The sequence below is a fragment of the Oncorhynchus nerka genome, linkage group LG8 (genome assembly GCF_034236695.1).
Source record: "Oncorhynchus nerka isolate Pitt River linkage group LG8, Oner_Uvic_2.0, whole genome shotgun sequence".
Classification (NCBI taxonomy): domain Eukaryota; kingdom Metazoa; phylum Chordata; class Actinopteri; order Salmoniformes; family Salmonidae; genus Oncorhynchus; species Oncorhynchus nerka.
In genome coordinates, this window is record NC_088403.1 from 38,955,227 (window position 1) to 38,982,316 (window position 27,090).

Here is a 27,090-nt window from a genome sequence, read left to right on the forward strand (position 1 = left end):
ATGCTAATAAAACCCCAATACGAACCCAACACAATATAAACCCATGTCACACCCTGGCCTACCCAAACATATAACAAAAACCCAAGATACAATGATCAAGGCGTGATAATATTATATACCTGGCATGAGTAGCAGGAAGTTGAAATTGTGCACGCTATTTATCAAAAAGTAGAAATGCTGCACCCTATCTCTAAGAAATTAAATTGTATCATTTATTTGCGTATTAGGTTACCTAAGGATTGATCATAATCGTTGATTGACTTGTTGGATAAGTATATTGGTAATGTTTGGGATTAATTTTGTATGCATTTTGGAGGGAAACCGAGTCGATTATTGACTGATGCGCGCCAGCTAAACTGAGTTTTTAAGGATATAAAGAAGGACATTATCGAACCAAAGAACAATTTGTAATGTAACTGAGACCTTTTGGAGTGCAAACAGAGAAAGATCTTCAAAGGTAAGGCATTTTTTATATCGCTATTTCTGACTTTCGTGTCGCAACTCCCTGGATGAAAATAATTTGTTATGCATTTGTGTGCTGGGCGCTGTCCTCAAATAATCGCATGGTTTGCTTTCGCTGTAAAGAACCAGATTTATTTTTATGTATTGCACTTGTGATTTCAATTTCACCGGAAATTGTTGAAAATGGACGGTAGCGTCCCACTAATCCACAAGAGGTTATTAACAAACTATAGTTTTGGCAAGTCAGTTAGGACATCTACTTTGTGCATGACACAAGTCAGTTTTTCCAACAATTGTTTACAGACAGATTATTTCACTATCACAATTCCAGTGGGTCAGAAGTTTACATACACTAAGATGACTGTGCCTTTAAACAGCTTGGAAAATTCCAGAAAATTATGTCATGGCTTTAGAAGCTTCTGATGGGCTAATTGACATGTGTACCTGTGGATGTATTTCAAGGCCTACCTTCAAACTCAATGGCTCTTTGCTTGACATCATGGTAGAATCACAAGAAATTAGCCAAGACCTCAGAAAACAATGGTAGACCTCCACAAGTTTGGGAGTAATTTCCAAATGCCTGAAGGTACCACGTTTATCTGTACAAACAATAGTACACAAGTATAAACACAATTGGGCAACGCAGCCGTCATACCACTCAGGAAGGAGACGCATTCTGTCTCATAGAGATGAACGTACTTTGGTGCAAAAACTGCAAATCAATCCCAGAACAACAGCAAAGGACCCTGTGAAGATGCTGGAGGAAACATGTACAAATGTGTCTATATCCACAGTAATACGAGTCCTATATCGACATAACCTGAAAGGCCGCTCGGCAAGGAAGAAGCCACTGCTCCAAAACCACCATAAAAAAAGCCGGACTACGGTTTGCAACTGCACTTAGGGACAAAGATCGAACTATTTTGAGAAATTTTCTCTGATCTGATGAAACAAATATAGTACTGTTTGGCCATAATGACCATCGTTTTGTTTGGTGGAAAAGGGGGAGGCTTGCAAGCTGAAGAACACCATCCCAACCTTGAAGCACAGGAGTGGTAGCATCATGTTGTGAGGGTGCTTTGCTGCAGGAGGGGCTCATGCACTTCACAAAATAGATGGCTTCATGAGGTGGGAAAATTACGTGGATATATTGAAGCAACATCTCAAGACATCAGTCAGGTAGTTAAAGCTTGGTCGCAAATGGTTCTTCCAAATGGACAATGACCCCAAGCATGCTTCCAAAGTTGTGGCAAAATGTCTTAATTAACCTTTCTGGACGCAGGCGTTCTGCTAGCGACCCACCTCGACAACATCCAGTGAAATTGCAGAGCGCCAAATTCAAAATACAGAAATAGTCATAATTAACATTCATAAAAAATACAATTTTTATACATCGGTTTGAAGATTAATTTCTTGTTAATCCAGCCACTTTGTCAGATTTCAAAAAGGCTTTACGGTGAAAACAGTCCATGCAATTATCTGAAGACAGCGCCTCGCTTACAAAAGCGTACAAACATTTACATCCAAGTAAAGGAATTAGAATAGTTAGAAATAGCGATAAAATGAATCACTGACCTTTGAAGATCTTCATATGGTTGCAGTCACAAGAGTCCAGCTACACAATAAATGTTCCTTTTGTTCGATAGTCCCTCTTTATATCCCAAAAGCTCTGTTTTGTTGGCGCGTTTTGTTCAGTAATCCACTGGCTCAAAGGCGGTCAAAACATGCAGACGAATACATCCTAATAGCACCAGTAAAGTTTGTCGAAACATGTCAAATGATGTTTATAATTAATCATCAGGTTGTCAATTGCCTAAATAATCAATAACATTTCAACCGGACAATACCGTATTCAATAGAAAAGGAAAACAACGAAGCACTCGGTCATGCGCACCGCATGATTCTACAGTCCACTGAGAAAAAGGTCTCATACATTCAGAAAACAAGTCTGAAACAATGTCTAAAGACTGTTGACATCTAGTGGAAGCCATAGGAAATGCAATCTGGGTCCTAACCCATTCAATACTCTATAAGCATTCAATTGAAAATACCCACATCAAAAAAATCCCACTTCCTGGATGGATTTTCCTCAGGTTTTCGCCAGCCATGTCAGTTCTGTTATACTAACAGACATCATTTTAACAGTTTCGGAAACTTTAGAGTGTTTTCTATCCAAATCTTATATGCGTATCCCAGCTTCTGGGCCTGAGTAACAGGCAGTTTACTTTGGGCATGCTTCTCATCCAGATGTCGAAATACTGCCCCTAAACCATAAGAAGTTAAGGACAAGAAAGTCAAGATATTGGAGTGGCCATCACAAAGTCCTGACCTCAATCCTATAGAACATTTGTGGGCAGAACTGAAAAAGCATGTGCGAGCAAGGCGGCCAACAAACCTAACTCAATTACACAGGAGCAATGGGCCAAAATTCATGTTGTGGAAGGCTACCCGAAACATTTGACCCAAGATACACATTTTAAAGGCAATGCTTACAAATAATAATTGAATATGTAAGCTTCTAACCCACTAGGTATGTGTTGAAAGAAATAAAAGCTGAAAAAAAATATTCTCTATTATTCTGACATTTCGCATTCTTAAAATAAAGTGGTGATCCTCACTGACCTAAGATAGGAATTTTTACTAGGATTGAATGTCTTGAATTGTGAAAACTGAGTTTAAATATATTTGGCTAAGGTGTATGTAAACTTCCGACTTCAACTGTGACATATTTTGATTTGAACACTTTCTTGGTTACTACATGATTCCATATGTGTTATTTCATAGTTTCAAGTCTTCACTATTATTCTCAATGTTGAAAATAGTAACAATAAAGAAAAACCCTTGAATGAGTAGGTGTCCAAACTTTTGATTGGTACTGGACATGCACTAATCATTATTGTTTGGGTTGTTTTAATGTAAAGCATGGCCATTTTAAAACACAGCTTGAATGGATACAAAAAAAATATTGAATATCTATCACTGTCATGTGTTAAAACTGCCTTGGGAAATGCACAAAGCAAGTGTAGCGTTATATACCAGATCACCACATGAGATCTTTAGAATCCATCATAATTTGTGGCAGATTCCCTCTTTTGATGATGTCGTAGTTTGCAATTTGATATTTATGGTAGCATTCAACATGCTATATGGATGTGTAAAATGTCAATTTGTTGAAGGAATCATGAGTATTAATCATCCTTATCCCTCCCTCAGGGCAGACGATTGCATCTTTGCCAACCGGAAGCTTGATGCGGCGTCCACAGAGGCTAAGTTTCTGCAGGACCTGGGTTTCCGCATGCTCAACTGTGGCCGGACAGACCTCGTGAAACAGGCGGCCAACCTACTGGGGCCTGATGGTATCAACAGCATGAGCGAGCAGGTCCGAGAGATACACACTTACACATATTAGACACACAAGCTCGACATGCACTTACAGTACAGTAAATACAGTAAAAACCTTCATACACGTGACCAGATTTCTCTGTGAGCTTTTAAAACCTCTTTAGGAAAGGGGACGGTTGCGTCCCACTTGGGCAAAAAGCAGGGAAAATGCAGCGCGGCAAATTAAAACAAATGATATAAAAATCAAACTTTCATTAAATCACACATGTAAGATACTCAATTAAAGCTACACTCGTGAGCCAACATGTCAGATTTTAAAAAGGCTTTTTGGCGAAAGCATAAGAAGCTATTATCTGATTATAGTAAACAAAGAGGGTAGCATATTTCAACCCTGCAGGCGCTACACAAAATGCAGAAATAAAATATAAAACGTGCATTACCTTTGACGAGCTTCTTTTGTTGGCACTCCAATATGTCCCATAAAAATCACAATTGGTCCTTTTGTTTGATTAATTCCGTCCATATATATCCAAATGTCCATTTATTTGACCCATTTGATCCAGAAAAAAACAGCTTCCAAAAAACGCAACGTCACTACAAAATAGTTCAAAAGTTGCCTATAAACTTTGCCAAAACTACTTTTGTAACACAACTTTAGGTATTTTTAAACGTTAATAATCGATCAAATTGTAGACGGGTCTATCTGTGTTCAATACAGGAAGACAACAAATCATGCTACTTTTCACATCTTGCGCACTCTCAACAGTGTTACCCAGTTCCTAGATGGCCTACTTCTTCATTGCACAAATGAATAACCTCGACCAAATTCCAAAGACTGGTGACATCCAGTGGAAGCGGTAGGAACTGAAAACATCTGCCAATGAGGACTCAGTGAACGGTTAGTCCTCTGGGTTTTGCCTGCTACATAAGTTCTGTTATACTCACAGACATGATTCAAACAGTTTTAGAAACTTCAGAATGTTTTCTATTCAAATCTACTAATATGCATATCTTATACTCCCGGCATGAGTAGCAGGAAGTTGAAATTGGGCACGCTATTTATCCAAAAGTGAAAATGCTGCCCCCTATACCTTAAGAAGTTAAGTCAAATGTTCATCTTTTTATAGAAGTACCGACTCAGATTCAAAATGGTCTATCATACACTGTAGTTGGAGTAATCATGGGAATGTCATGCTGCTTCGACAGTTTATACACTTCAAATCAAATCAAATCAAATTGTATTTGTCACATACACATGGTTAGCAGATGTTAATGTGAGTGTAGCGAAATGCTTGTGCTTCTAGTTCCGACAATGCAGTGATAACCAACAAGTAATCTAACTAACAATTCCAAAACTACTGTCTTATACACAGTGTAAGGGGATAAGGAATATGTACATAAGGATATATGAATGAGTGATGGTACAGAGCAGCATACAGTAGATGGTAACGAGTACAGTATATACATATGAGATGAGTATGTAGACAAAGTAAACAAAGTGGCATAGTTAAAGTGGCTAGTGATACATGTATTACATAAGGATGCAGTCGATGATGTAGAGTATAGTATATACGTATGCATATGAGATGAATAATGTAGGGTAAGTAACATTATATAAGGTAGCATTGTTTAAAGTGGCTAGTGATATATTTACATCATTTCCCATCAATTCCCATTATTAAAGTGGCTGGAGTTGGGTCAGTGTCAATGACAGTGTGTTGGCAGCAGCCACTCAATGTTAGTGGTGGCTGTTTAACAGTCTGATGGCCTTGAGATAGAAGCTGTTTTTCAGTCTCTCGGTCCCAGCTTTGATGCACCTGTACTGACCTCGCCTTCTGGATGATAGCGGGGTGAACAGGCAGTGGTTCGGTGGTTGATGTCCTTGATGATCTTTATGGCCTTCCTGTAACATCGGGTGGTGTAGGTGTCCTGGAGGGCAGGTAGTTTGCCCCCGGTGATGCGTTGTGCAGACCTCACTACCCTCTGGAGAGCCTTACGGTTGAGGGCGGAGCAGTTGCCGTACCAGGCGGTGATACAGCCCGCCAGGATGCTCTCGATTGTGCATCTGTAGAAGTTTGTGAGTGCTTTTGGTGACAAGCCAAATTTCTTCAGCCTCCTGAGGTTGAAGAGGCGCTGCTGCGCCTTCTTCACGACGCCGTCAGTGTGAGTGGACCAATTCAGTTTGTCTGTGATGTGTATGCCGAGGAACTTAAAACTTGCTACCCTCTCCACTACTGTTCCATCGATGTGGATAGGGGGGTGTTCCCTCTGCTGTTTCCTGAAGTCCACAATCATCTCCTTAGTTTTGTTGACGTTGAGTGTGAGGTTATTTTCCTGACACCACACTCCGAGGGCCCTCACCTCCTCCCTGTAGGCCGTCTTGTCGTTGTTGGTAATCAAGCCTACCACTGTTGTGTCGTCCGCAAACTTGATGATTGAGTTGGAGGCGTGCGTGGCCACGCAGTCGTGGGTGAACAGGGAGTACAGGAGAGGGCTCAGAACGCACCCTTGTGGGGCCCCGTGTTGAGGATCAGCGGGAGGAGATGTTGTTGCCTACCCTCACCACCTGGGGGCGGCCCGTCAGGAAGTCCAGTACCCAGTTGCACAGGGCGGGGTCGAGACCCAGGGTCTCGAGCTTGATGACGAGCTTGGAGGGTACTATGGTGTTGAATGCCGAGCTGTAGTCGATGAACAGCATTCTCACATAGGTATTCCTCTTGTCCAGGTGGGTTAGGGCAGTGTGCAGTGTGGTTGAGATTGCATCGTCTGTGGACCTATTTGGGCGGTAAGCAAATTGGAGTGGGTCTAGGGTGTCAGGTAGGGTGGAGGTGATATGGTCCTTGACTAGTCTCTCAAAGCACTTCATGATGACGGAAGTGAGTGCTAAGTGAGTGGTAGTCGTTTAGCTCAGTTACCTTAGCTTTCTTGGGAACAGGAACAATGGTGGACCTCTTGAAGCATGTGGGAACAGCAGACTGGTATAGGGATTGATTGAATATGTCCGTAAACACACCGGCCAGCTGGTCTGCGCATGCTCTGAGGGCGCGGCTGGGGATGCCGCATGTTTTTGTTGCAGGCCGTGTCAGTGGCACTGTATTGTCCTCAAAGCGGGAAAAAAAGTTATTTAGTCTGCCTGGGAGCAAGACATCCTGGTCCGTGACTGGGCTGGGTTTCTTCTTGTAGTCCGTGATTGACTGTAGACCCTGCCACATGCCTCTTGTGTCTGAGCCATTGAATTGAGATTCCACTTTGTCTCTGTACTGACGCTTAGCTTGTTTAATAGCCATGCGGAGGGAATAGCTGCATTGTTTATATTCGGACATGTTACCAGACACCTTGCCCTGATTAAAAGCAGTGGTTCGCGCTTTCAGTTTCACGCGAATGCTGCCATCAATCCACGGTTTCTGGTTTGGGAATGTTTTTATCGTTGCTATGGGAACGACATCTTCGACGCACGTTCTAATGAACTCGCACACCGAATCAGCGTATTCGTCAATATTTTCATCTGACGCAATACGAAACATGTCCCAGTCCACGTGATGGAAGCAGTCTTGGAGTGTGGAGTCAGCTTGGTCTGACCAGCGTTGGACAGACCTCAGCGTGGGAGCCTCTTGTTTTAGTTTCTGCCTGTAGGCAGGGATCAGCAAAATGGAGTCGTGGTCAGCTTTTCCGAAAGGGGGGCGGGGCAGGGCCTTATATGCGTCGCGGAAGTTAGAGTAACAATGATCCAAGGTTTTACCACCCCTGGTTGCTCAATCGATATGCTGATAAAATTTAGGGAGTCTTGTTTTCAGATTAGCTTTGTTAAAATCCCCAGCTACAATGAATGCAGCCTCCGGATAAATGGTTTCCAGTTTGCAAAGAGTTAAATAAAGTTCGTTCAGAGCCATCGATGTGTCTGCTTGGGGGGGATATATACGGCTGTGATTATAATCGAAGAGAATTCTCTTGGAAGATAATGCGGTCTACATTTGATTGTGAGGAATTCTAAATCAGGTGAACAGAAGGATTTGAGTTCCTGTATGTTTCCTTCATCACACCATGTCTCGTTAGTCATGAGGCATACACCCCCACCACTCTTCTTACCAGAAAGATGTTTGTTTCTGTCGGCGCGATGCGTGGAGAAACCCGTTGGCTGCACCGCAGTAAGCCATGTTTCCGTGAAGCAGAGAACGTTGTAGTCTCTGATGTCCCTCTGGAATGCTACCCTTGCTCGGATTTTGTCAACCTTGTTGTCAAGAGACTGGACATTGGCAAGAAGAATGCTGGGGAGTGGTGCGCGATGTGCCCTTTTTCGGAGTCTGACCAGAACACCGCCTCGTTTCCCTCTTTTTCCGAGTCGTTTCCTTGGGTCGCTGCATGCGATCCATTCCGTTGTCCTGTTTGTAAGGCAGAACACAGGATCCGCGTCGCGGAAAACATATTCTTGGTCGTACTGATGGTGAGTTGACGCTGATCTTATATTCAGTAGTTCTTCTCGACTGTATGTAATGAAACCTAAGATGACCTGGGGTACTAATGTAAGAAAAAACACGTAAAAAAAACAAAAAACTGCATAGTTTCCTAGGAACGCGAAGCGAGGCGGCCATCTCAGTCGGCGCCGGAAGACAACAGGATACTGCAAGTGGGTGTATGGAAAACTAACAGCTAACTGGACATCTTTTGCATGGCTGCTTCCTTGTAAAGTAGCTTAGAGGCACATTAGGCCAATAACTGAAAGGTTGCTGGTTTGAATACCCGAGCAGACTAGTTGAAAAATCTGTCAATATGCCCTTTAGCAAGGCACTAAACCCTAATTGCCCCTGTAAGTCGCTCTGTATACTATGAAAGTGTCTGCTAAATGATTCAAGTTAATTTCGTTTTAAAAATTATCCCAAGTAGGAGTAAATGCCCTTGAAATATTTTGCTTAGATTTTCACACTTGCTTAGTGAGCTCTTTGTTAATGCCCACTCACCGAATGACTATCACTGGAATTGTACACACACACACACACACGCTCGCGCGCTATAACATATTCGTTTAGGGTCTTACTTGGTGAACTCCATAAGATCGAAAATGGATGAATGCAACAACAATGTTTCTACCATTAACATATACAGTCATTGCTCTTTAGCAGGCAAGGCACTCTGAATAAAGCTTTACACTAAAATCTAACACTGTTCCCGTGTTTACAGTGGTTCCTCCTTTAAAAGTTGTGAGCTTGCACAGCGGAATTTAGAGGTACCCAGCATCACGGCTTCATTGCTCCAGACCACCACAAGGGAGAGTTAGAGCACTCATTATGCATTTGGGTCCCAAGGTTTTTATATGACCAATCATATCGAGTGGTCCCAATGACGAATTTTGATGCCAGCCACCTTTGCCTTGTGGCGTTCTTCAACAAAGATGGCTGACAAAACATTACGGTGGAACCAGATGTAAGTTGTTATAACGTAATATTCATACCAATCTATGAACCTCAGCTGTCATAGTTGTTGTATCAACTTCAAGTCTGAATGGCATTAATGAAGCCTACGAATAGAGTAGATTATAATAACTTTCTTGTGCCAAGGATGCAAGTCCTATATACACATGCACTGTAGTTATTACCATGCATGATATTCCCACATTGTAGCCTGTACATTGAATATATTCACTGATCATGTACTCTTCATTGGAAAAAAAGGTGCAATTCAGGTATGAATCTCTGAGGCATTCTTTTTCAGTCATATCAATCTCCATTATTTGAATGATGCCGTGTCTGCATGTATGTATTACAATTATACACTTCAACAGTGTTTACCACTTCTGCTCCTGGGACATCAATGATTACACATTGTAACTATGTAATAAACTAGAAACATTATTGATTTGTAATTCATATATACAGAAAATAAATATGCATATCTAACTCTCTTCATCTGCATTAATCTGAGGACACAGAATAGTATTTCAGTGGAGAATGTGAAACGCTTTATTGAAAGAAGTTCATTATCCAGGTGTTATAAATACATAATACATGCATTATAATTATTATAATTGTAATATTATAAACACAAGTTCAATCTGTACTTCAATGCACATAAAAGTATTTAAAACAAGGAAGAAAAATGAGGTGGGAAGAGAGGTGTAGAAGACAGAAAGGGAAAGAGGTAAGAACAGTGGCAGACAGCATATGATTAATGAATTACAGTGCTACCCCAATATTCACTCAGTTCCTCACAATTGCGGTGTCTCCTAACCAGCCTTGGAGTCCCAGTTGACCCGAAGGTTATCTTAAGAGCGGGTCAGGTGGCGATGACGGCACTGACTTCCTCTCTCACATCAAAACATACCTGCAGACGAGTGACAAATGGATAAAGAGAGCATGAATTACACAGATATGACCGTTCAATCTAAAGCAGCAGCCGTTATTTTTAGGATACGGCAATACAGCCCAGTGCTGCTTCCCTGAGATGTCATTAGGTGTCCTTTTTGACTTACTTTGTGTCGGAAAAAAGTTGCTATAAGTACAATTATTTTTGATTGAAAATAAAAAGGTGTTGCTCTCGACAAAAAGACACATGTACCTCCATAGCAATTTGTCTGTGAATATAACCACACCTTCCTACAAACGTGGTACTGTATGCAGAATTCTTGACGGACAACCGCAGATGCTGCCATATCCTGCCAGCACGTCCACAAGTGAGCGACTCAGGGGCAGAATGATGACGCGTGGAACAGGGATCATGAGATCGGAACAACAATTTGTTGCAAGTTGGGGAGGAGGGCTAATAGCCGAACAATAGACTATTCAACCTTAACTAAAGAATAGTCTGATAACCGAGCTAGGTGTAAAAAAAAAAAACAGACCAGATTTGCCCTAACGACCAAGGGGTAGCTTGCTACTCAATGTAATAAAGTAATTACTTTTCAAATAAGTTACCTTAAACAATATGTTGGCTGACAATTTGTTAGCTATGCTGTCCTTACGAACCACATAGCATATCATTACAGCAGTATGTATCGGTATGTTAGCTAGCTACCTAACGCTAGTTGATATACATCAAATTTGCCAGTATATTAACTATAGGCTATCTAACTATCCAACATTTATTGAATTGATTATTCTGGTCCTTCTTAGCTTAGCTAAATGGTATACTCATTGTGCTTTCAAAATGGACATTCGGGTGCTTTCGTAAATTCGTTCTGGCTTTCTATAGGCTGGACAATACAACGAGACAAAATTCAACCAAGGCTGAATAAACAGCTGAATAAATGGGAACACTAGCACGAGCCCATAGCAAATTAATGGAGTTGAACATTCACAGAGCTTATTTTGACTGGAGTGATGCTTTCAATTACCTCTACAATTTGTTCATCGGACGAAACTGGAAAAAAACATATTGTGTAGAAAGTAAACATCCGCACCACGATGGTGTCAACTGCGCTTATGTCTGCATAATGAAAAAGTAGGGAAAAAATTCAAACTTAATGAAAAAGAGATTCTCCTGATTAAAATGATGCTCATGTAACAGTTTTGCTTCCGTCCCTCTCCTTGCCCCTACCTGGGCTCAAACCAGGGACCCTCTGCACACAGACAACAGCCACCCTCGAATGTCGGAAGACCTGCTGGAACAGTGCCTCAGCAACCTGGAGAGAAGTGGGGAGACAAAGAGAGAGGGATAAAAGACAGGATTTAGGGAATTTATCCATAACTACCAAAATGGTGGTAAACCCGTCAGAGGAGGGGGAGATTAGTGACAATATTAATGGTTAGATGAGACCAGGGATGCTGAGGAACAGGAAGGGGAGGGAGTTTCACTGCTGGACCGTGCCGGGGGGACTTAGTTTGGGCAAACACAGAACAGGAGTTGATGTAGCGAATAACGTCCTGCACAAAGGTGGGCCACCAATACTTTTCGGAGAGAGATCCAGCGACGACAGCTGTGTGCCCAGGTCAACAGCCGCACCCTTATCCCCATGGGAATGTAGATGCGCTCAGGAGGAATCAGGAGGAATCAGATATAGGACTGTTTGTCTAGAAATAAACACAGGGAGAGCACTCTTAATTAAATAGGGGAGACGCTAGCTTCTCAACTGGCCAATTGCCAGGGGAAATGCAGAGCGCGAGATTCAAATAAAATGCTATAAAATTCAAACTTTCATTAAATCACACATGTAAGATACTGAATTAAAGCTACACTCGTTGCAAATCCAGCCAACATGTCAGATTTTAAAAATGCTTTTCGGCGAAAGCATAAGAAGCTATTATCTGATAGCCTGCACCCATCTGCACCAGCAGTAAACAAATGAGCTAACGCAACGTCACTACAAAATATTTCAAAAGTTGTCTATAAACTTTGCCAAAATAGTTCGAACTACTTTTGTAATACAACGTTAGGTATTTTTAAACGTTAATAATCGATCAAATTGTAGACTGGGCAATCTATATTCAATACAGGAACAAAATCAAACAAGCACCGCTGTTCACGTCTTGCGCAACTCACAAAACTGTCCCCAGTTCCGAGTTGGCCTACTTCTTCATAGAACAAAGGAATAACCTCAACCATAATCCAAAGACTGGCGACATCGTATGGAAGCGGTAGAAACTGAAAATGGGTTCCTATTATATATCCAATGGCAAAGACAACATGGTGAACAGAGGGGGAAAAAAATCTGAACAGTTAGTCCTCGGGGTTTTGCCTGCTACATAAGTTCTGTTATACTCACAGACATGATTCAAACTGTTTTAGAAACTTCAGAGTGTTTTCTATCCAAATGTATGACTAATATGCATATCTTATATTCTTGGCAAGAGTAGCAGGAAGTTGAAATTGGGCACGCTATTTATCCAAAAGTGAAAATTCTGCCATATTGCTTTAAGAGGTTTTAAATAGCACCTGGGCCAGCATAGGTGAAACACTTTCCCACTAACGACATAGCAACCAGCACAGGTATAACACATACTGACTGAGGTGACACCAATTGGTGTGCCCTACGTGCTAACAAACTATATTTGCTAAGGTTCAACCTCAAAACATAATTTAAAAAAACAAACGAGTAAAAACTGAAGGCCATTTTATCTATATTGGTAGTGATAGAAGGAATATTGAGTTAGCCATCCCTGTGAGCCTGTAAGGTATACAGTATCATAGGTTACTAGCAATGAGGTAATACGGGAGTTTTTGTATAAGAGCTTTGAAAAATCAATAGGATACTATGTTTAGATCTTTTACTATGTTTCGATTTCTGCAAGAGGTGTCACTGCAGTACCTGGTTCAAATCCAGGCTGCATCACATCTGGCTGTGATTGGAGTCCCATAGCATGGCACACAATTGGCCCAGCGTTGCCAAGGTATTTTTTTTATTTTTTTATTTTACCTTTATTTAAGTCAGTTAAGAACAAATTCTTATTTTCAATGACGGCCTAGGAACAGTGAGTTAACTGCCTGTTCAGGGGCAGAATGACAGATTTTGTACCTTGTCATTTGAACTTGCAATCTTTTGGTTACTAGTCCAATGCTCTAACCACTTGGCTACCCTGCCGCCCCAGGGTAGGCTGTCATTGTAAATAAGAATTTGTTCTTAACTGACTTGCTTGGTTAAATAAAATAGAGTGCTTTCATCAGAAGTTTACAGTTTTTTACTGAGGAACCAATATGAAGTGGATATATAATGTGAATTGTGTAGACCCTAAAATGGACCCTTGATGTACATGTTTACTGACCTCAAGGAATTGTGAATTGATAGTCAGCAACAATACATCTGCCCATAAGGTAATTTCTGTTTGCTGTCATGTCCAACCGAGACAGTCTGTTCAATAACAATAAGTGCCTTTGACAGGTCAATAAACAAGGCAAAACAATGCTGCTTTTTATCTAGCGAGCATACAATATCATTGACGTCAATGGATGCAGCTGAGATGGTACTTTGACCTTAACAAAATCCTTTTGTTAATATGTATTTAGGATACATTTGCTGGTTAAGAAGGAGCGAAGTTGAGAGTTTATCAATGATTCGAAAAGGTTTAATATATGGCTGTAGTTATTTAGGTCCCTAGGGTTTCCGACCTTGTGATGAAGAAGTACAGTGTCCACACTTTAGGAATACTGAATCCCTGAAATTGGGACCATATGGTCCTGTAAGAGTCACCTCTGCAAGTGACTGTGAATCTGTCACCCCTTTTCTCTCCATCTCTCCCTCTAGGGGATGACACCACTCATGTATGCCTGTGTGCGGGGAGACGAGGCCATGGTTAAGATGCTGCTGGACACTGGGGCCGACATCAACAGTGAGGTCAGTGCTTCCAAACAATATGTCCCCCGGGAACACAGTGATAAATAAATAGGTGGGATATTGTTGGGATGGTGTGGAGAGAAGCAGACAACCCCTGTCTTGTGTTGTAACATGTTTCTTGTTTCCTTTTTCTTGCATTCTTTTACCTGCGTTTGAAATGCGTGTGTAGTGTTGATAGCATTTTACATTAAGTGCATACATCCTGCAAAGAAACATGTTTGTGTTATCGTACAATTGCCAACTCCTTGTCTCTCATTGTCATGCCAAATATCTTTGGCTTTTACAGTCAGAGATGAGCAAAGTACTATCTTGTTAAAATCACCAAATACTCTAAAGACCAATGTATCAAAATAAAATACTAAATACTTTAGCAAAGAATTGTTTTAATCCAAATAGTTATTGTATGAATTTTGTATTTTCAAAATACATAATCAATTTGCAAGTACACGCTTTCCCTACAACAACATGCTCGGTAATGGTAACACATTTTTGGCTTCACTTGCTACGACTGTGATATGTGTTTGCTTATCTGCCATAGTTGATTGAATCGACTGTAATTAAATCATATCAAGTGTTAACTGGATGCTCCGGTCAACTGTAAGTGCATTTATTGTGAAGTGGAAATGTCTAGGAGCAACAATGGCTCAGCCGTGAAGTGATACAAGCGCACAGAACGGGACAGCTAGAGCGCGTAGCGCGTAAAATTGAAAGCAATGTCACGAGGTAACTCTGACAGAGCTCCAGAGTTCCTCAGTGGAGATGGGATAACCTTCCAAAAGGGCAACCATCTCCTCAGCAGTCCACCAATCGGGCCTTTATGGTAGAGTGGCCAGACAGAAGCCACTCTTCAGTAAATCAAATCAAATCAAATCAAATGTTATTTGTCACATACACATGGTTAGCAGATGTTAATGCGAGTGTAGCGAAATGCTTGTGCTTCTAGTTCCGACAATGCAGTGATAACCAACAAGTAATCTAACTAACAATTCTAAAACTACTGTCTTATACACAGTGTAAGGGGATAAAGAATATGTACATAAGGATATATGAGTGAGTGATGGTACAGAGCAGCATACAGTAGATGGTATCGAGTACAGTATATACATATGAGATGAGTATGTAGACAAAGTAAACAAAGTGGCATAGTTAAAGTGGCTAGTGATACATGTATTACATAAGGATGCAGTCGATGATGTAGAGTACAGTATATACGTATGCATATGAGATGAATAATGTAGGGTAAGTAACATTATATAAGGTAGCATTGTTTAAAGTGGCTAGTGATATATTTACATCATTTCCCATCAATTCCCATTATTAAAGTGGCTGGAGTTGGGTCAGTGTCAATGACAGTGTGTTGGCAGCAGCCACTCAATGGTGGCTGTTTAACAGTCTGATAGCCTTGAGATAGAAGCTGTTTTTCAGTCTCTCAGTCCCAGCTTTGATGCACCTGTACTGACCTCGCCTTCTGGATGATAGCGGGGTGAACAGGCAGTGGTTCGGGTGGTTGATGTCCTTGATGATCTTTATGGCCTTCCTGTAACATCGGGTGGTGTAGGTGTCCTGGAGGGCAGGTAGTTTGCCCCCGGTGATGCGTTGTGCAGACCTCACTACCCTCTGGAGAGCCTTACGGTTGGAGAGCTTCAGTAAAAGGCGCATGACAGAAGAATTCACTCTTCACATGACAGACGAAGCCACTTTTCACATGACAGACAGAGGCCACTCTAAGGTAAAAGGAACATGACGACTCTTTTCTCTCTATATATCAATGCTGTCGCTTTTGTTGTTGGTGATTCTCTGATCCACCTCTATGCAGACAACACCATTCTGTATACTTCTTGCCCTTCTTTAGACACTGTAATAACAAACAAACAAATGAGCTTCAATGCCATACAACATTCCTTCCGAGGCCTCCTACTGTTTTTAAATGCAAGTTAAACTAGTTGCATGCTCTACAACCGATAGCTGCCTGCACACTCCCGCCCGACTAGCATCACTACTCTGGACTGTTCTGACTTAGACTATGTGGACAACTACAAATACCTAGGTGTCTGGTTAGACTGTAACTCTTCTTCCAGACTCAAATTAACCTCACTAGTGTAGGGGCACTATTTTCACCTCCGGATGAAAAGCGGGCCCAAAGTAAACTGCCTGTTACTCAGGCTCAGAAGCTAGGATATGCATATAATTGGTAGATTTGGATAGACAACACTCTAACGTTTCCAAAACTGTTCAAATAACGTGAGTATAACAGAACTGATATGGCAGGCGAAAACCTGAGAAATATCCATCCAGGAAGTGGGATGTTTTGATGTCTGTAATTTTCTATTGAATGCCATTACAGTATCCATTGACTTAGGACTCCAATTGCACTTCCTATGGCTTCCACTAGATGTCAACAGTCTTTAGAAATGGTTTCAGGCTTGTATTCTGAAAAATGAAGGAGTAAGACACTCTAAGCGGATAGTGGAAAGTCCCCAGACCTGTTTGCTGCTGGTGGCCAAGAGCGTGCCTTTCTTGTTTTTCTTTTATATTGACGAAGCTATTGTCCGGGTGAAATATTATTTATTATTTGGACCAAAAACAACCTGAGGATTGATTATGAACATCGTTTGACATGTTTCTACGAACTTTACGGATACTATTTGGATTTTTCGTCTGCCTGTTGTGACTGACTTTGAGCCATTGGATTACTGAAACAAAACGCGCCAACAGAACGGAGGTTTTTGGATATAAAGAGGGACTTTATTGAACAAAACAAACATTTATTGTGTGACTGGGAGTCTTGTGAGTGCAACCATACGAGGATCATCAAAGGTAACTGATTAATTTTATTGCTGTTTCTGACTTTTGTGACTAGTCTACTTGGCTGGTAACTGTATGTAATGATTTGTCTGCTGAGAGCTGTCCTCAGATAATCGCATGGTATGCTTTCGCCGTAAAGCCTTTTTGAAATCTGACACGGCGGCTGGATTAACAAGAAGTTAAGCTTTATTTTGATGGATAACACATATTTTCAAGTTAAATATTTGAATTGCGTATTTTTGTATTTCGCGCACTGTAATTTCACTGGATGTTGGCCAGGTGAAATGCTACCGTCCCAGGTACCCATAAGAATGAAGCATCTACAATCCAAAATTACATCTAGAATCGGCTTCCTATTTTGTAAAACAAAGGCTTCTTCATGCTTCCAAACATACCCTCTTAAACTGACTATCCTACCGATCCTTGACTTTGGCGATGTCATTTACAAACTAACCTCCAACACTCTACTCAACTGGATGTAGTCTATCACAGTGCCATCTGTTATGTCACCAAAGCCCCATATACTACCCACCACCGAAACCTGTATGCTCTTGTTGGCTAGACCTCACTACATATTCGTCTGCAAACACACTGGCTCCAGGTCATCTATTTTTTATTTATTTATTTCACCTTTATTTAAACAGGTAGACAAGTTGAGAACAAGTTCTCATTTACAATTGCGACCTGGCCAAGATAAAGCAAAGCAGTTCGACAGATACAACGACACAGAGTTACACATGGAGTAAAACAAATATACAGTCAATAATACAGTATAAACAAGTCTATATACAATGTGAGCAAATGAGGTGAGAAGGGAGGTAAAGGCAAAAAAGGCCATGGTGGCAAAGTAAATACAATATAGCAAGTAAAACACTGGAATGGTAGTTTTGCAATGGAAGAATGTGCAAAGTACAAATAAAAATAATGGGGTGCAAAGGAGCAAAATAAATAAATTAATTAAATACAGTTGGGAAAGAGGTAGTTGTTTGGGCTAAATTATAGGTGGGCTATGTACAGGTGCAGTAATCTGTGAGCTGCTCTGACAGTTGGTGCTTAAAGCTAGTGAGGGAGATAAGTATTTCCAGTTTCAGATATTTTTGTAGTTCGTTCCAGTCATTGGCAGCAGAGAACTGGAAGGAGAGGCGGCCAAAGAAAGAATTGGTTTTGGGGGTGACTAGAGAGATATACCTGCTGGAGCGTGTGCTACAGGTGGGAGATGCTATGGTGACCAGCGAGCTGAGATAAGGGGGGACTTTACCTAGCAGGGTCTTGTAGATGACATGGAGCCAGTGGGTTTGGCGACGAGTATGGTGGGTAGTATATGGGGCTTCAGTGTCAAAACAGATTGCACTGTGATAGACTGCATCCAATTTGTTGAGTAGGGCATTGGAGGCTATTTTATAAATGACATCGCCAAAGTCTAGGATTGGTAGGATGGTCAGTTTTACAAGGGTATGCTTGGCAGCATGAGTGAAGAATGCTTTGTTGCGAAATAGGAAGCCAATTCTAGATTTAACTTTGGATTGGAGATGTTTGATATGGGTCTGGAAGGAGAGTTTACAGTCTAACCAGACACCTAAGTATTTGTAGTTGTCCACGTATTCTAAGTCAGAGCCGTCCAGAGTAGTGATGTTGGACAGGCGGGTAGGTGCAGGTAGCGATCGGTTGAAGAGCATGCATTTAGTTTTACTTGTATTTAAGAGCAATTGGAGGCCACGGAAGGAGAGTTGTATGGCATTGAAGCTTGCCTGGAGGGTTGTTAACATAGTGTCCAAAGAAGGGCCAGAAGTATACAGAATGGTGTCGTCTCCGTAGAGGTGGATCAGAGACTCACCAGCAGCAAGAGCGACCTCATTGATGTATACAGAGAAGAGAGTCGGTCCAATAATTGAACCCTGTGGCACCCCCATAGAGACTGCCACAGGTCCGGACAGCAGACCCTCCGATTTGACACACTGAACTCTATCAGAGAAGTAGTTGGTGAACCAGGCGAGGCAATCATTTGAGAAACCAAGGCTGTCGAGTCTGCCGATGAGGATGTGGTGATTGACAGAGTCGAAAGCCTTGGCCAGATCAATGAATACGGCTGCACAGTAATGTTTCTTATCGATGGCGGTTAAGATATCGTTTAGGACCTTGAGCGTGGCTGAGGTGCACCCATGACCAGCTCTGAAACCAGATTGCATAGCAGAGAAGGTATGGTGAGATTCGAAATGGTCGGTAATCTGTTTGTTGACTTGGCTTTCGAAGACCTTAGAAAGGCATGGTAAGATAGATATAGGTCTGTAGCAGTTTGGGTCAAGAGTGTGTCCCCCTTTGAAGAGGGGGATGACCGCAGCTGCTTTCCAATCTTTGGGAATCTCAGACGACACGAAAGAGAGGTTGAACAGGCTAGTAATAGGGGTGGCAACAATTTCGGCAGATAATTTTAGAAAGAAAGGGTCCAGATTGTCTAGCCCGGCTGATTTGTTGTGGTCCAGATTTTGCAGCTCTATCAGAACATCAGCTTAACGGATTTGGGAGAAGGAGAAATGGGGAAGGCTTGGGCGAGTCTTTGCTAGGTAAAGCCCCGCCTTATCTCAGCTCACTGGTTACCATAGCAACACCCACCCATAGCACGCGCTCCAGCAGGTATATTGCACTGGTCATCTCCAAAGCCAACACTTCCTTTGGCCGCCTTTCTTTCCAATTCTCTGCTATCAATGACAGGAACGAATTCCAAAAATCAATGAATCTGGAGTTTTAGATCTCCCTCTCTAGCTTTAAGCATCAGCTGTCAGAGCAGCTTACCGATCACTGTACCTGTACACAGCCATCTGTATAAAGCACACCCAACTGCCTCAACTACCTCATTTTTAAATAATTTATTTGCAAAATATGGTGGAAAATAAGTATTTGGCTAGAAGGCCGGTGAAGTCGAACCGCCAAACGCCGCTCAAACAAGGAGAGGGATCGGCAAAAGTCGTGACACTACTGACTAAAGAGTCTGAATGCTTATGTAAAATGTGATATCATTTTTTATTTTTTATGAATGTGCAAACATTTCTAAAAATCTGTTTTTGCTTTGTCATTATGGGGTATTGTGTGTAGATTGATAAGGAAAAAGTAAAGTAACAATGTGGAAAAAGTCAAGGGGTCTGAATACTTTCTGAATCCAATGTATATACACAGCAAATTGTCCAGTGTTACCCACATTATAAAAACATTTTTACGGTAACTTACTGGTTACTGTAAATTCCAAAGACACTTTGCTTTAAAGAAGTGCTTTTTTTTTTACAAAATCTCACTTTTTATGGCTGCAGGTGCAGTATTGAGTAGCTTGGATGAAAAGGTGCCCATTGTAAACGGCCAGCTCCTCAGTCTCAATTGCTAATACATGCATATTATTATTAGTATTGGATAGAAAACACTATGACGTTTCTAAAACTGTTTGAATTATGTCTGTGAGTATAACAGAACTCATATAGCAGGCAAAAAGCTGAGAAATTCCACTTCCTGTTTTTTTTTCTGGGGGTGGCAGATCTTCAAACAAGGTCTCATTGAAATTACAGCGAGATATGGATGAATTTTCACTTCCTACGCCTTCCACTAGATGTCACAGGGGAAGCACCTGCGTTCCACCGCTCATTTGAAGTGCTTCTAATTCTCCGGTTGGACCGTTATTCAAGATATATGTAAACAACATTCTAGAGATTGATTCAGTACATCGTTTGACATGTTTCTACTGACTGTTTACGTATCTTTTGGACATTTCGTCACAGTGTAGTGGACGCGCTTTGTGACTTTGGAATTGTTTACCAAACGCGCTAACCAAGTAGCTAATTGGACACAAATAACGGACATTTTCAAACAAATCAAGTATTTATTGTGGGCCTGGGATTCCTAGGACTGCATTCTGATGAAGTTCATCAAAGGTAAGGAAACATTTATCATGTATTTTCTGGTTTCTGTTGACTACAATATGGCGGCTAATTTGGCTACTGTTCTGAGCTCCGTCGCAGATTATTGCATGGGATTGCTTTTTCCGTAAACTTTTTTTAAAATCTGACACAGCGGTTGCATTAAAGAGAGGTATATCTATAATTCCATGTGTATAACTTGTATTATCATCTACATGATGAGTATTTCTGTTGAAACGATGTGGCTATGCAAAATCAAGTGATGTTTTTGGAACTAGTGAATCTAAATAGCCAATGTAAACTCAGATTTTTTTTATATAAATAGGAACTTTGTCAAACAAAACATGCATGTATTGTGTAACATGAAGCCCTATGAGTGTCATCTGATGAAGATAATTCAAGGTTAGTGATTCATTTTATCTTTATTTCTGGTTTTTGTGAATGCTATATTTCGCTGGAAAATGGCTGTGCTTATTGTGGTTTGGTGGAGACTTAACATAATCGTTTGTAGTGCTTTCGCTGAAAAGTATATTTGAAATCGGACACTTTGGTGGGATTAACAACACGATTACCTTTAAAATGATTTGAGACACATGTATGTTTTAGGAATTGTAATTATGAGATTTCTTTGAATTTGGCGCCCTCTATTTTCACTGGTAGTTGTCATATCGAGCCCGGTATTGGGATTGCAGCCTTAACAAGTTAACCAAAGTTTCTTTGGAATTTACGGTAAATACTGTATTTTTTTAACACTGGACTCCAATAATAAATACACAACACTTTGCAAGCCAGTATAATGTGACTTGCAGACCTGATGTGGTCTGTAAACCATGAATTTCAGGTCACTGTATGAGGGTAAAACTACGCCCTCAAAATAACAAAATAAGGCCTCATGAAGAATGTATTGTATTAAATAATTTGAAAGATGCACAATGCAGAAACTGTTCCACCATTTCCACCATTGCTAAATTCTAATATTTTGCCTAATTTCAGTTTGTGACAAAACAAGCAATTTTTGTGAAGAGAATCATTGTACCATCTAAACCGCTGTGAAATATATTTTCCATTAACCAAAAGATTTAGATTTTCAGTTGTTTGAAGCTCGTGTACAAAAGTAAAAGACAAAGAAATTAAACTTAAGAACAGGAAGCATAGAAATAGCGCACATAGAACAAATATACCGCTTCTTAGACTTGCTTTCAATAAGAATGACAGATCTATAACACACATTTCTAAGTGAATTTGGTCAGGCCGAAATATCTAAGTAAATCTTTACATTATACCAAGGGTGCTGAATTTCTAAAAAAATTCCTCTACAGTTGTGATGTATTATATACTTAGCATCAAAATCACAAACTGGTTATTTTTTACCTTAATTTAACTAGACAAGTCTTAAGAGCAAATTCTTATTTACAATGACGGCCTACCAAAAAGCAAAAGGCCTTTTTTTAAGAATCACAACAAGAGACAACAATACATCAAGATAGACCTAAGACAACATAGCATGGCAGTAACATATGACAACACAGCATGGTAGCAACACAATATGACAACAACATGGCAGCAGCACAACATGGTAACAGTACACAACATGGTATTAACTTTACTGGGCACAGACAACAGCACAAAGGGCAAGAAGGTAGAGACAACAGTACATCACGTGAAGCAGTCGCAACTGTAGGTAGGAGAGTCCATGATTGAGTCTTTGAATGAAGAGATGGAGATAAAACTGTCCAGTTTGAGTGTTTTTTGCAGCTCGTTCCAGTCGCTAGCTGCGAACTGAAAAGAGGAGTGAACTGAAAAGAGGAGCGACCCTGTGATATGTGTGCTTTGGGTACCTTTAACAGAATGTGATTGGCAGAACGGGTGTTGTATGTGGAGGATGAGGGCTGCAGTATTTGTATTTTTGTATTTATTACGGATCCCCATTAGCTGCTGCCAAAACAGCAGCTACTCTTCCTGGGGTCCAACAAAATGAAGGCAGTTTATACAATTTATAAACATTACAATACATTCACAGATTTCACAACACACTGTGTGCCCCCAGGCCCTTACTCCATCACTACCACATATCTACAATACTAAATCTGTGTGTGTGTGTGTGTGTGTGTGTGTGTGTGTGTGTGTGTGTGTGTGTGTGTGTGTGTGTGTGCTTCACAGTCCCCGCTGTTTTTACATCTGTTTTTTAAATCAAATTTTACTGCTTGCATCAGTTCCTTGATGTGGAATAGAGTTCCATGTTGTTATGGCTCTATGTAGTACTGTCTGCCTCCCATAGTCTGTTCTGGACTTGGGAACTGTGAAGATACCTCTTGTGGCATGTCTTGTGGGATATGCATGGGTGTCCGAGCTGTGTGCCAGTAGTTCAGACAGACAGCTCGGTGCATTCAACATCTCAATTACCTCTCATAAATAAAAGTAGTGATGAAGTCAATCTCTCCTCCACTTTCAGCCAGGAGAGATTAACATGCATATTATTAATATTAGCTCTCTGTGTACATCTAAGAGCCAGCCGTGCTGCCCTGTTCTGAGCCAATTGAAATTTTCCTAAGTCCTTTTCTGTGGCACCTGACCACATGACTAAACAGTAGTCAAGGTGCGACAAAACTAGGACCTGTAGGACATGCCTTATTGATAGTGTTGTTAAGAAGGCAGGGCATTTATTTTATCATCTTTATTATATACAGACTTATTCCCATCTTAGGTACTACTGCATCAACATGTTCTGACCAGTTTACAATCTAGTGTTACTCCAAGCAGTTTAGTCATCTCAACCTGCTCAATTTCTACATTATTTACAACAAGATTTAGTTGAGGTTTAGGGTTTAGTGAGTTTTGTTCCAAATACAATGCTTTTAGATATAGAAATATTTGACAGCTCTTTGGTCTTGGCCATAGTCTAGTTTGGAGTGTGACTGTTTGAGGTTGTGGACAGGTGTCTTTTATACTGATAACAAGTTCAAACAGGTGCCATTAATACAGGTAACGAGTGGAGGACAGAGGAGCCTTTGAAGAATCTCAAACAAAATATATTTTGAATTGTTTAGCACTTTCTTGGTTACTACATGATTCCAAGCGCTATTTCATACTTTTCATGTCTTCACAATCATTTTACAATTCCTTGCCACCCACTCTGAAACTAACTGCAGCTCATTGTTGAGTGTTGCAGTCATTTCAGTCACTGTAGAGGCTGAGATAGGGGTGGAGTGAGGGCTAAAAGGGTTTTATAAATTAAGCATCAACCAGTGGGTCTTGCGCCATGTATACAGAGATGACCAGTTTACAGAGGAGTACAGAGTGCAGTTATTTGTCCTATAAAGAGCATTGGTGGCAAATCTGATGGCCGAATGGTAAAGAACATCTAGCTGCTCGAGAGCACCCTTACCTGCCGATCTATATATTACGTCTCCGTAAACTAGCATGGGTAGGATGGTCATCTGAATCAGGGTTATTTTGGCAGCTGGTGTGAAAGAGGAGTGATTACGATAGAGGAAACCAAGTCTTAACGTTAGCCTGCAGCTTCGATTTCTGCTGAGAGAAAGACAGTATACTGCCTAACCATGCTCCCAAGTACTTGTATGACATGACTACCTCAAGCTATAAACCATCAGAGGTTGTAATCACACTTACCAAATCACATGACCTTTGTTCTGGAGGTGTTCTGGCAAAAAGCCAGTTCTTGTTTGTACAACAAATGTTTACTCAAATCAGGCATCTTGACAACAAACTAAATCTCAACTGAAAAACCACAACTCAAAAGTGATAGCTTGAATAAAATGATGGCTAGAATCGTGGGTATTATAATTCTGATGAATACCAGCGTGAGAGGCATTTGGGCATGTGCCTTGCTGAACTTGTCAGTAACGTGTTTCTTTCATTCACTCCCCTCTCCCGTCTTCCTGGTATCCCTTCCTCTCACAGTTGCTCCTGGATAGTCGAGACAGCATGGAGGGGGCCCTGCCAGATGGAGCAGATAACTACACTGAGACCCCACTTCAACTGGCCTCTGCTGCAGGTACTTGTTGACAAAACAGGAATACGGCATTGACAATGTGTGTAGATGTATTTTTATTTAACCTTTATTTTGACAGTGACGTCATACTTTTAAAAATGTGTATATATATAATACAATTTTTCTAGAAACCTATTTTTGCTTTGTCATTATGGGGTTATTGTGTGTAGAGGGGAAAAAAACAATTTAATCAATTTTAGAATTAGGCTGTAACGTAACAAAATTTTGAAAAAGTCAAGGGGACCGAATACTTCTGTGTGTATATACAGTGGGGCAAAAAAGTATTTAGTCAGCCACCAATTGTGCAAGTTCTCCCACTTAAAAAGATGAGAGAGGCCTGTAATTTTCATCATAGGTACACTTCATCATAGGTACACTTCAATCACATTGTAGGATTTTTAATGAACTTATTTGCAATGACAGAGGTCAAACGTTTTCTGTAAGTCTTCACAAGGTTTTCAGACACTGTTGCTGTTATTTTGGCCCATTCCTCCATGCAGATCTCCTCTAGAGCAGTGATGTTTTCGGGCTGTTGCTGGGCAACACGGACTTTCAACTCCCTCCAAAGATTTTCTATGGGTTTGAGATCTGGAGACTGACTAGGCCACTACAGGACCTTGAAATGCGTTCTTACGAAGCCACTCCTTCGTTGCCCGGGTGGTGTGTTTGGGATCATTGTCATGCTGAAAGACCCAGCCACGTTTCATCTTCAGGAGGTTTTCACTCAAAATCTCACGATACATGGCCTCATTCATTCTTTCCTTTACACGGATCAGTCGTCCTGGTCCCTTTGCAGAAAAACAGCCCCAAAGCATGATGTTTCCACCCCCATGCTTCACAGTAGGTATGGTGTTCTTTGGATGCAACTCAGCATTCTTTGTCCTCCAAACACGATGAGTTGAGTTTTTACCAAAAAGGTATAGTTTGGTTTCACCTGACATTCTCCCGATCTTCTTCTGGATCATCCAAATGCTCTCTAGCACCTTCAGATGGGCCTGGACATGTACTGGCTTAAGAAGGGGGACACGTCTGGCACTGCAGGATTTGAGTCACTGGCGGCGTAGTGTGTTACTGATGGTAGGCTTTGTTACTTTGGTCCCAGCTCTCTGCAGGTTATTCACTAGATCCCCCCGTGTGGTTCTGGGATTTTTGCTCACCGTTCTTGTGATCATTTTGACCCCACGGGGTGAGATCTTGCGTGGAGCCCCAGATCGAGGGAGATTATCAGTGGTCTTGTATGTCTTCCATTTCCTAAAAATTGCTCCCACAGTTGATTTCCTCAAACCAAGCTGCATACCTATTGCAGATTCAGTCTTCCTAGCCTGGTGCAGGTCTACAATTTTGTTGCTGGTGTCCTTTGACAGCTCTTTGGTCTTGGCCATAGTCTAGTTTGGAGTGTGACTGTTTGAGGTTGTGGACAGGTGTCTTTTATACTGATAACAAGTTCAAACAGGTGCCATTAATACAGGTAACGAGTGGAGGACAGAGGAGCCTTTGAAGAATCTCAAACATAAAATATATTTTGAATTGTTTAGCACTTTCTTGGTTACTACATGATTCCAAGCGCTATTTCATACTTTTCATGTCTTCACAATCATTTTACAATGTAGAAAATAGTAAAAAATAAAGAAAAACCCTTGATACTGTATATACAGTGCATTCAGGAAGTATTCAGACACCTTGACTTTACTCACATTGTTACCTTTACAGTATTTTTCTAAAATGGATGAAAGCGTTTTGTTTCCTCATCAATCTAGACACTAAAACACGTAATGAGAAAACAAAAACAGGTTTTTAGAAATGTTTGCAAATATATTTAAAATAAAAAACCGAAACATCACTTTTGACTGGCACTGTACGTAAATATATATAGTTGAAGTCGGACATTTACGTACACTTAGGTTGGAGTCATCAAAACTTGTTTTTCAACCATTCAACAAATTTCTTGTTAACAACCTATGGTTTTGGCAAGTCGGTTCGGACATCTACATGTGCATGACATGAGTAATTTTTCCAACAATTGTTTACAGACAGATTATTTAATTTCACTGTATCACAATTCCAGTGGGTCAGAAGTCTACAATTCACTAAGTCGATTGTGCCTTTAAACAGCTTGGAAAATTCCAGAAAATTATATCATGGCTTTAGAAGCTTCTTATAGGCTAATTGAAATCATTTGAGTCAAATGGAGGTGTACCTGTCAAAGTATTTCAAGGCCTTCAAACTCAGTGCCTCTTTGCTTGACATCATGGGGAAATCAAAAGAAATCAGCCAAGACCTCAGACCTCACAAGTCTGGTTCATCCTCAAGAG

At 40.9% G+C, this 27,090-nt stretch overlaps 1 protein-coding gene across 1 annotated transcript in view; it reads left to right on the forward strand.

Annotated features, from left to right (window-relative positions):
* Positions 1 to 1,118: 1,118 nt before the first annotated feature.
* The window catches only part of LOC115133264 (ankyrin repeat and BTB/POZ domain-containing protein 3-A-like), a 75,156-nt gene continuing 49,184 nt past the window's right edge, over positions 1,119 to 27,090 (forward strand). Inside the window, exons 1-3 of the mRNA XM_029666320.2 lie at positions 1,119 to 3,841; positions 13,973 to 14,062; positions 24,688 to 24,781. Of these exons, the coding sequence (XP_029522180.2) occupies positions 3,410 to 3,841; positions 13,973 to 14,062; positions 24,688 to 24,781 (616 nt within the window). The 5' untranslated portion in view covers positions 1,119 to 3,409. The remainder of the gene's footprint in view (positions 3,842 to 13,972; positions 14,063 to 24,687; positions 24,782 to 27,090) is intronic.